The sequence below is a fragment of the Conger conger genome, chromosome 4 (genome assembly GCF_963514075.1).
Source record: "Conger conger chromosome 4, fConCon1.1, whole genome shotgun sequence".
Taxonomy (NCBI): Eukaryota; Metazoa; Chordata; class Actinopteri; order Anguilliformes; family Congridae; genus Conger; species Conger conger.
The window spans coordinates 63,983,303-63,993,514 of NC_083763.1; the positions used below are offsets into that span (position 1 = coordinate 63,983,303).

The 10,212-nt window shown below is 49.1% G+C and overlaps 1 protein-coding gene across 2 annotated transcripts; it reads left to right on the forward strand.

Annotated features, from left to right (window-relative positions):
• Nucleotides 1–971: 971 nt before the first annotated feature.
• armc1 (armadillo repeat containing 1) lies at nt 972–9,982 on the forward strand. Of its 2 annotated transcripts, none has more exons than XM_061238767.1 (7): nt 972–1,172; nt 2,156–2,364; nt 4,635–4,726; nt 7,187–7,376; nt 7,736–7,852; nt 7,949–8,023; nt 9,100–9,982. In XM_061238767.1, the coding sequence occupies exons 2-7, from the start codon at nt 2,203–2,205 to the stop codon at nt 9,289–9,291; spliced, it is 828 nt and encodes a 275-aa protein (XP_061094751.1). In that variant the 5' UTR covers nt 972–1,172; nt 2,156–2,202; the 3' UTR covers nt 9,292–9,982. The 2 variants fall into 2 exon arrangements, with proteins under 2 accessions (XP_061094751.1, XP_061094752.1); XM_061238768.1 differs by having other exon boundaries at nt 2,187–2,364.
• Nucleotides 9,983–10,212: the final 230 nt, after the last annotated feature.

Consider the following 10,212-nt stretch of genomic DNA (forward strand, 5'->3'; position numbering starts at 1 on the left):
CCACTGTTGTAATGTGTGGTTATTTGCGTTACTGTCACCAGCTTTGCCGACTGTCACTAGTCTGGCCCTTCTCCACTGACCTCTCTCATTAACAAGCCATTTCTGCCCACAGAACTGCTGCTCACTGGATGTTTATTGTTTCTCGCTCCATTCTCTGCAAACTCTAAATACTGCTGTGTGTGAGATCCAAGGAGATCAGCAGTTTCTGAGATATTTAAACCACCCTGTCCAGCACCAACAATAATTCCACGGTTAAAGTCACTTAGATAAAAAAATTTCCGCTTTCTGACATTTGGTCTGAAAAACATCTGAACCTCTTGACCTTGTCTGCATGCTTTTATGCATTTAATTGCTGCCACATGATTGGCTGATTAAATATTTTAATTAACAAGCTGGCATACAGGTCTACCTAATAAAGTGCTCAGTGAGTGTATATCATACACAGCCAATTCAGGTTTATTGGAACTATTCACCTTTTCCTCTTTCAGGGAGCTGTTGAACTAATCAGAAGCCAATATACATTACACAATACAAATTGTTTTCACTACTGTTCACTACTCTTTGTCCCTCTTTACTTCTCACTCCCTCTCCTTTTCTGTCCCTCTGTGTCTTTTTGCTCACAACCCTTTCACAAGTAACCTCAAACAAATAAAGGGGTACTGCCATTCAGTCTCAAAAGTCTTGACAGTAAAGGTAAAATGTCATCTGTTATTTTCAACATAAATCATTATACAGTGAGTTTTTCTCTCTTGTCCTTTCCCCTTACTTAGTACGACTACTGTTGTATCCATGCGATTTTCTACAAAGAAAGAGGGGCTCTTCTGAGGTTGCAGCCAGCAGACCCCTTTCAGAAGCGCTGAACAGTGGTACCGTAGTGATCACGTTTTCCTTTTCAAGAAAGATTTCGCTGATTGGCTGATATTTAAGGGTGTTTCGTGTGGACTGTCCAATTGAAAACGTGGAAGGTGGGAAGCCATGAGATCGGAACAAAATAATAAAGATTGGACTAAACAGCAGACTATCAGCTGCATTGTCCTTTGTGTAAATTCTGCCGTTTAATTATTTAGGGTGACAGCGCAGCAACAATATTTATCTCATTATTAGTTGTTCTATTCTTTAGTAATTTGACCTTGACGCTGTGTGCAGTGGTTATTTGAAGGGGGATCAGAGAGGTAAGACATGACATTCCCGTGTAACCGTTAACTTATCTAGCTAACGTAGCTAGATACCTTGCTGAAGTTAGCCAGTACCGTTTTAGCTAGCTACGTTGGCTGCCTAAATGTGGGTGAACAACAATGTCGCAACAATACTGGGAGCGCATAGCTGGCAAGCGAATGTAGAATGGCCTTGCTGGTACGAGAAAGGAATTCATGGCAAACGTAGCTTGCTAACTAGTAGTCTAGCCATGGTTTGTGTTGTAACAGCGTGGGACCTAATGTGATACAACTCGTTGTATTTAAAGATACTGCTTGAGAATGAAAAGCCTATTGGAAGTTAGCTTGCATTACACTTGAATGCAATTGGCCATCCAGCTGGTTTTGGTTGGTAGCCAGTTAATCAGTTAGCCTAAGTTGGCTATTTCTAATGCTTTTGTAAGAGCTAGCCTACATAACTTATTAAATATTGAGCTAACCAAATTACTTGCATTTAACATAGATTGGTAACCTTGCGGATTCTGATGATTAGCCGTTTCCTTACCGTTACACACTAACTTAGCGGCTTTCTAACGGTGTACTGTATGCTCGTTTGCTAATGTCATCTTTAATGAGCACGCTTCTAGGCAACCTCTCGCAAGTACAACTTGCTTGGTAGAAAGCCTCAATGTACAGGAGTAACTGGATGCAAAACTTAGAATTGCAGAACAACTATTGTCTAGCCATATTGAATCAAATTGAATCTCACCAGTTGTCACTTGAGAATCAATACCGTTTGCTCGCATCTTATTTTGTCGACAATTGGCTGACGTGGCCCCGTGTGCAAAGATTAACCACAGCAAGAGAACTTTGAGCTGCTAGGTAGTAGAAACATGTGTGCCAAATTAGAATTGAAAAGAGAACCTACAGGACCGATAGGAACAGGGATGGACAGCCCTGATGTTCAAGGACTAAAGTAAATCTCAAATGTACCTGACACGCATAAGCTGCTGTACCTACAGCGCAGGCGACCATTTTCCGTGTGCATGGCAGTCTGAGCGGCCGCACGATGAGCGGACAGCCGGACGCGCTGACCGTGGTGAACCAGCTGCGCGACCTAGCCGCCGATCCCCTCAACAGGCGACCCATTGTCCAGGATCAAGGCTGCCTGCCAGGCCTGATCCTCTTTCTGGACCACCCCAACCCACAGGTGGTCTACTCTGCACTTTTGGTAAGGCCCTCATACACAACTTCATCTTGTCTTCTCAGTCTCCCCTCCCCACATTTTGGTAACCCGGTACAGTAACCTCTGGCCATATGAAACCGCACTTGAGTACTGAACTTGCAATCCCATTTGGTTTGGCCTGAATGAATGGTCTTTAAATCATGAATCACGTTGATTCGATGTGTCCCATGATTCTGAGTTAAAGTCTGTGTCATACCATTGGATTATGTGGGCCTAAGTACTTACAGTTGTAAAGTTTGACCAAATGCGATGACTCTGATTGTGGGGGGAAAAAGCATATATTTTGATTCTCTAATAATGCTGGATCATGTCACCGTTGGTCATATTTTTAGGATTCTTATTTGCAGTTTGCCAGCATTGCTTAACAGGGAAACCTGCCCCAACATTTGTGTCATCTGTAATATTTGATATGGGTGTACTTTCTGTAATATTTGATACGGGTGTACTTGTTGCTGTGTACTCTAGTTCTATTTCTGGTGTAAAAGAAGCTCTGATGCTTTGAGACGCGTACAAAATTGAACACAGCAAGGTAGAAGAAATGGCATGATTTTCAGGGTGTACTATCAAGCATCCTACGGACTATGGGTGAAATTAAGTCTTGCAACATCTGGAACGTTTATAATAATGTGCATCATACCTGTTAAATAAGCGTAATAAATATACAATATATGTTCTGACTCCTGGATGTTTGGTGCTTTTGTATTTTTAAGCTTTTTAATGATTAGCAATTTTAAACTATGAAATCAAGTTATTCAATGTGTGTAGAAACCCAACAGAGCGATACTAGGTACACTGGCTATGTTGATTAAAGCCTTTGTGTCATGTGACTCGCTGTACTTAATGCTGTTGGACCGCAACAGACAACCCAACAGGCAGCAGCAGGCATGCTCAGCCGAAATATCAACACTGCGTATTTACCCAGCAACATATTTCTCACGTCATCAGCCCTGGGCCCTGTTGATTCGAGCTACTCTGCACAGTAATGTGTCAACGAGCTGGTAAAGATGCCCTAATTGAGATGGTTGTCTGGGATACCATGCTCCAGTGTCAGTCAGGCTCATGGTAGTGCAGGACCGCTGTGTCTCCCCTGGGGGCTGCTGCATTATCTGCACTGGTTTGTGCAGTGCTGGGTGTCGTTTATGCAGTGCTGGGTGTCGTCTGTGCTGGTTTGTGCAGTGCTGGGTGTCGTTTGTGCAGTGCTGGGTGTCGTTTGTGCAGTGCTGGGTGGCGTTTGTGCAGTGCTGGGTGTCGTTTGTGCAGTGCTGGGTGTCGTCTGTGCAGTGCTGGGTGTCGTTTGTGCAGTGCTGGGTGTCGTCTGTGCTGGTTTGTGCAGTGTTGGGTGTCGTCTGTGCTGGTTTGTGCAGTGTTGGGTGTCGTCTGTGCTGGTTTGCGCAGTGCTGGGTGTCGTATGTGCTGGTCTGTGCAGTGCTGAGTGTTTGTGCAGTGCTGGGTGTTGTCTGCACTGGTTTGCACAGTGCTGGGTGTTTGTGCAGTGCTGGGTGTGGTCTGCACTGGTTTGCGCAGTGCTGGGTGTTGTCTGCACTGGTTTGCGCAGTGCTGGGTGTTTGTGCAGTGCTGGGTGTGGTCTGCACTGGTTTGCGCAGTGCTGGGTGTTTGTGCAGTGCTGGGTGTGGTCTGCACTGGTTTGCACAGTGCTGGGTGTTTGTGCAGTGCTGGGTGTCGTCTGCACTGGTTTGCGTGGTGCTGTGTGTTTGTGCAGTGCTGGGTGTGGTTTGCACAGTGCTGGGTGTGGTTTGCGCTGGTTTGTGCAGTGTTGGGTGTGGTTTGCACAGTGCTGGATGTAGTCTGCGCTGGTTTGCGCGGTGCTTCGTTATCTTTTCTGGTTTGCACAGTGCTGGGTGTCGTCTCTGCTGGTTTGTGCAGTGCTGGGTGTAGTCTGCTTTGGTTTGCACAGTGCTGGGTATAGTCTGCGCTGGTTTGCATAGTGCTGGGTATAGTCTGCGCTGGTTTGCACAGTGCTGGGTGTAGTCTGCGCTGGTTTGCACAGTGCTGGGTGTAGTCTGCGCTGGTTTGCACAGTGCTGGGTGTAGCCTGCGCTGGTTTGCACAGTGCTGGGTGTAGTCTGCGCTGGTTTGCGCAGTGCTGGGTGTAGTCTGCGCTGGTTTGCGCAGTGCTGGGTGTAGTCTGCGCTGGTTTGCGCGGTGCTGCGTTATCTGCTCTGGTTTGCGCAGTGCCGGGTGTTGTCTGCTGGCGTGCATGGGTGTGACCCCTGGCTTGTGACTGTCCTTCCCCAGGCCCTGCGGTACCTGGCAGAATGCCGTGCCAACAGAGAGAAGATGAAGGGCGAGCTGGGGATGATGCTGAGTCTGCAGAATGTCATGCAGAAGTAAGTCCCTCCTGCAGAATGCCAATGCGTGGATCCCCCCCCCCCCCCCCCCCCCGCCTAATGCCAATGCGTGCCCCCCCCCCCCCCCCTCCTGCCTAATGCCAGTGCGTGGATCCCCCCCCTCTCCTGCCTAATGCCAGTGCGTGGATCCCCCCCCTCTCCTGCCTAATGCCAATGTGTGGACCCCCCCCCTGCAGAATGCCAATGCGTGGACCCCCCCTCTACTGCCTCATGCCAATACATGGACACCCTGTGCCTTTTGCTGAAAATCCAAACCCAACATACCCTATATATTTATTTTTGTTGTACAATATGTGCAAAATTCAAGAATAACTGAATATTATTCACAGCTGGTTCTAGATGCTGTTGATTCCTATCAGTTTCTGACAGTGCACTGTTTGACCGATTATTTTCTTTTGAGAATGTACTCATTCATCCAGCTCAGCTGTTTGCAAAACTAGGACTGTGAGTCAGCTTTCTTTTTCTTTTGGGTTGTGTTTTATTTATTTATTTATTTTGGTCTGCAGTACAGCACGGTCATTGTATGCTGCCCCCTTGTGTTTCTCTCCTCTGACGCGCGGATTTGTGATGACGCATATGGGCTTCTGAGTGGTCACACACCGAGACGGTCATCTCAGGAGCGTCCACTAGAGGGCGGTCTGTTGACGTGCTTGTTCGGGGTGTTCTGAGGCAGTGGCATTCAGGCTGTGTTTGCGTGAGGGTCTGGGGAAGGACTGTTGGTGGTTATTGTGCTCTTGGACTGGTGTGCCAGCAGTCGGCCGGCTGTTGATTCCCCTCCCGGAAGGCCCTGTAACAGGCCAGTCACTTCAGTTAGGGCTGCACTCGTCAAACACTGCCCTGGAGTTCCAGCCCCGTCTTATCAGCCCGAGCCGGCCGACTTTGGCAGAGGTCGTTCATGGCTGGAGTCTTTGTGGTATGTACTGCAGGCGGAGGGATCTAGCCCAAAGTTTGGCTTCAGACTTGGGGCCTGAGTTCAGCCCCGTTTCTGTGTGTTCCTCATGGGCTGATGACTTGTTGTGCTCACTTTCAGGTTTTCTGAGACCTTAGTTTGAATATTAGCTTTTTTTAGTGCTTAGGGTATTTTATGTGGGTTTAATGAGTGTTCTAGTGAAAAAGATGGATACTCCTAATCATCCCCCAATGCAAAGCAGAATGTACAAATTTCTCCAACCCTATAGGGGTTTAAATAGTGCTGTGGAGCAGATGCCTTTTCCAGTCACCAAGCGTGAATGATATGCTGGTGACATCTCCCATGTTTTATAGCCTACGGGTGCGTTTCAGGAGCCTTTTGGCACTACTGACCTCGTACGAATGTGCCAGGAGAGCTTCTGTTTTTTTCCCCCCTTCCCCTTTCTCTCTCTCTCAGCAAAGCTGAGTACAATCTGTCAAAAGCAATACATTAAAAACGCAGTCCAATTTGTGCAAACGGCAATGATGGCGCTTTGCTATGCTTATGCACGCTATTACACTGTTGACCCCGGCTCCGGCTGTCCGCTCTGTTTCCGTTTTGCATCGGTTGCTCCGTGCATTACGTCTCCTCCGCCATCGCCGGAGAGGCAGCCAGGCCCAATCTGAGACGGACCAGTGGCTCTGTGAAGCCGGGCCAAGATCAGTGTGTTGTAGTGTAATGGTTTTGGAACTAGGCTTGTACCAAGAGGTTGCAGGTTTCAATCGCAGCTTGAGCCCTGCCGTAGTATCTTTGAGCATTGTATGAAACCTGAATTGCTTCAGTAAAAAATGGCTGCTGTATAAATGGGCTGAATCGGGGGGGGGGGGAGCTTTTGCTATGGGTCCCTCTGACTAAGAGGCTAACATGCTGAATGCGTGTAGGCTAAGCGGACCAGTGTCGACTACAGGCCAGACACTTTGCCGACCTTGTTGGACACCTGATTGGAATTAGTAGTTCAGTGGGTTGTGTTTCTGTGCAGTTTGCCAGTTTGTTAGTGTCTATTTCTACAGTGGAAAGGTTGGTTTATGACAGCTGTGTCAGTGCTGCCCTGTGCCCCCCCCCCCCCCCCCCCACCCATGCAGCCACATTGTTCTCCCCCTGACCTTTCCAAAATACACAAGCACTGCTGAGACATACCATCCATTCTGACCTGCTCCCTGTTAATGTGCTAACACTCTTCATTCTCCTATCTATTGTTACACCTTTATTTATATTTATTTGGCATTAAAAGTTATGTTACATACATTTGAAGTTCTCATCCAGCTCTACAGTGATCTCTGAAGGTTTTATTACAAAAAAAAAAGTTAAATTGTGATTAAAACACAATATTTTGCTGGTCTGTTCCATTTTGTAGCAGGAAAAGGTTTGACACTCAAAATAGGAAGAAAGGTTGTAGGAGGTAAGTAACCTTCAAAAGCTGAAGGTCGTTTGTTGATTGACGGCTGTAGGTTGAATAAGGTAATTCGAGCCTTTACGCCCCGCCCCTGCAGGTCGACGACTCCCGGCGAGACGAAGCTCCTCGCCTCGGAGATCTACGAGATCCTCCAGGCCTGCGGCGAGGCCGAGGCCGAGCCGGTGGACGGGGCCGCCTCCTACCGCCGCAAGGCCCAGTTCTTCCTGGGGGCCACCAACAAGCGCGCCAAAACCGTGGTGCTCCACATCGACGGGCTGGACGACCCCGTGAGTGCCGATGAAGGGCCCCTCTGAGCGCCGGTGCCTGTTTAACACGCGCCGTCGAGCGTGAGGGTCACTGTGTTTTAAATGTCAGGGGTTTGAACAGCGTCGCACGTCCGCCCAAGACGCGCTCTCTCCGGATCCGTAGCACCTGCCCGCCTCTCGTTCCGTAAGTCAGCAGATTTCGCGGCAGGCTGGTAATGAAATGAAGCCCCCGATCTCTGTGTAATTGTGCTTGAGATGGTCAGAGGGGGGCGGTGCTTAGTCAGCGCGTCTCCGTAATAACGGGGTGCATGGGAGGGAAGGCTCACCAGGCTTGGATGGGGAACGGGTTTTTTTTTTTTTTTACGCTCTTTGTGTCTCAGACTCGGAGGAGCCTCTGTGAAGAAGCTCTGCTGAAGATCAGAGGTGTCATCAGCTTCACCTTCCAGATGGCCGTCAAGAGGTGTGTCGTCAGGGTCCGGTCGGACCTGAAGGCAGAGGTGAGTCCGGGAAACGGGCCTTCCAGTCGGTGCTCAGCATTGTGGGAAATGGTCTGCAGGGATGGGCTGGACTTAATGGCATCTACTGTTCCACAGGCACTGGGCACTGCCATCGCCTCCACCAAAGTCATGAAGGCTAAGCAAGTGGTAAAGGGGGATGAAGGTGGTGAGGTGAGAAACTGGCACCGTATGAAAGTATTGAGTCTTACTGCTAACCACGCTCAAATAAGATGCAGTAAATCTGGCACCATATGAAAGTATTGAGTCTTTCTGCTAACCACGCTCAAATACGATACAGTAAAACTGGCACCATATGAAAGTATTGAGTCTTACTGCTGACCACGCTCAAATTACATACAGCACAGCTCTCAGTACAGTATCTTTTATAGTTTAGAAAGTGTCCCTGTGTCCCATCACCAGAACTCCAAAACACTTGTTTGCCATTGTATCGGTCACCATCAGCATTAGTCAAGGGTGTTTGCTTTCCCCTACAGAATATGAAAAAGAAACGGTAGAGCAGGAAGCCATGATCAATGTGTGGCCCAGGACATTGATCTTTAGTCGCTCCCGCTGGAAGTAGCGTACTTTCCCAGGCTTCCTCCGCGGGCCGGTGGAGGTAGCCGTGGGTTTATCAGACGTGTCCTCAGCCCCGCGGTGAGAGATGACGCAGACGAGGCTTGACGTGCTGAGCTCATGAGCTCTCAGCCCGGGGTGTTCTCCCTCAGCCGCTCCGCAGAGCCACTCGCCGCCCAGCGACGCTCGCAGTCCCAGGCAGTGCGTAAGGCCTGCGAGCGGGCAGTCACAGGGCCACTGGCACCCCCCCCCCCGCGCCCCCCTGCAGCGGTGCGCTTATCCAGCGCTCCCGCCATAATTAAATTAAAACTCCTCTCGTACTGTCGGAAGGACGTTCGCCACCTGGAGGGGCACAGCCTTGACCCGAATCAGCTCCCGGTACTGCACTGCTGCTTCTATCTGGCCTGCTCTTCCGCTTTTGGCCAGCAGATGGCAGAGTTGATTTAATCATTGTTGCACAATGCAAATGGGGAATTGCACACGAGTAGCCTTTGAGCTAATGAAAAATAACTTCAATGGGACAAATAAAAGAAATTATGTTGCATGTTCATCTGTCGCACTTGACTTCTCTTGAAATCTGCCAGAAGAATTAATTAGGGGGGGAAAAAATGTTTATCGCCGAAAATGTGTATTGACTCATGCTTCGTGTGTGTGCGTGCCTGTGCGCCGGCCAGGTGATGGTGGCGTTCCAGGAGGACGTGCTGGTGGTGGTGGAGGAGAACACAGACCTCCCAGACTACCTGCCGGAGGAGGAGAGTCCCTCCAGGGGGCTGGACAAGGCCGTGTCGCGTGTGGGCTCCATGCAGGACGGCTCGGGCTGGCTCAGCGCTGCCGCTAACTTCCTGTCCCGCTCCTTCTACTGGTGACAGGCTGGCCGCCGGGGCTTCTGGGTAAACTGTACGTGCCGCGCCCAGGTCACCGCAGCGCCGGACTGCCATTTCGCAATAATCTCAACGAGCAAACGCAACAGCCAGCTGCGCACATCCGCAACGTTCGCATGCCCCGCTACCCGTGTCCATTCCGCACAGACGCCGAACCGCCGGGAGAGGAGCGCCAGAACCGGATCAGAACCGGGTCCTCACTGGAGAAGGAGCTTCATCCAGTTTAATTCTATGTGGGTTGTAAATCTCTGGTTCTTCACTGGTCCGTCTCTGAAATCCCAGTGTTGTGATGGAGGCTGTAGTGCGGGGTTTCACTGGAGCCGAGAGCGATGAGCTCTACCCCTGATGAAACGGGTCGCTGATGGAAGGTTTTTTATTTTTTATTTTTGCATGAGTTTGGTAGCTCTTATGTTGTGTCAGTTGAATTTTAACCTAATTAATTTGTCTCATAATCTCCAGATTCATATTTCTTTTGTCTTTTCTTTTCGAAGCATGTTTCGCTGGCGTTTTCCGTTTGAATGATGTGTTTATATTCCCCGACTCAAGCTCTGCCCCTCCGGTCAGGCCCGTGCTCTTCTCCAAAGACGCCAGCTGCATTATCAGCGGTACAGATTGTAATTACTGCAGCGGCTCTTTGCTTCTTAACGCCTAACCCCTGCATGTGTAGAAATTAAATTTAAAAAAAACAATTGCTGCTGTATAGTTGAAAGAACAGGATAATTGCTGCTGATGTCGATTAGATGAGGAACTGTGGCAATAGGTAGCTTTTATTCTCACTACATTACCTCTCTCGCTTTCGCTAATGTCATTGATGTGGAAATGGAGTGCTCCACAGTGTTGTATTCATGCGGGGAGTATGAGTAGGCTTGCCAGGATTATATATGTTGGTGAAGTGGGTGCTTATCG

Bases quoted from the DNA above. Each gene is read 5' to 3' on its own strand.
- armc1 (XM_061238767.1), top strand. From the start codon at position 2,203: ATGAGCGGACAGCCGGACGCGCTGACCGTGGTGAACCAGCTGCGCGAC. The intron at 7,853-7,948 runs GTGAGTCCGGGA...ACTGTTCCACAG, and splicing joins GGTCGGACCTGAAGGCAGAG to GCACTGGGCACTGCCATCGC. The intron at 8,024-9,099 runs GTGAGAAACTGG...TGCGCCGGCCAG, and splicing joins AGGGGGATGAAGGTGGTGAG to GTGATGGTGGCGTTCCAGGA.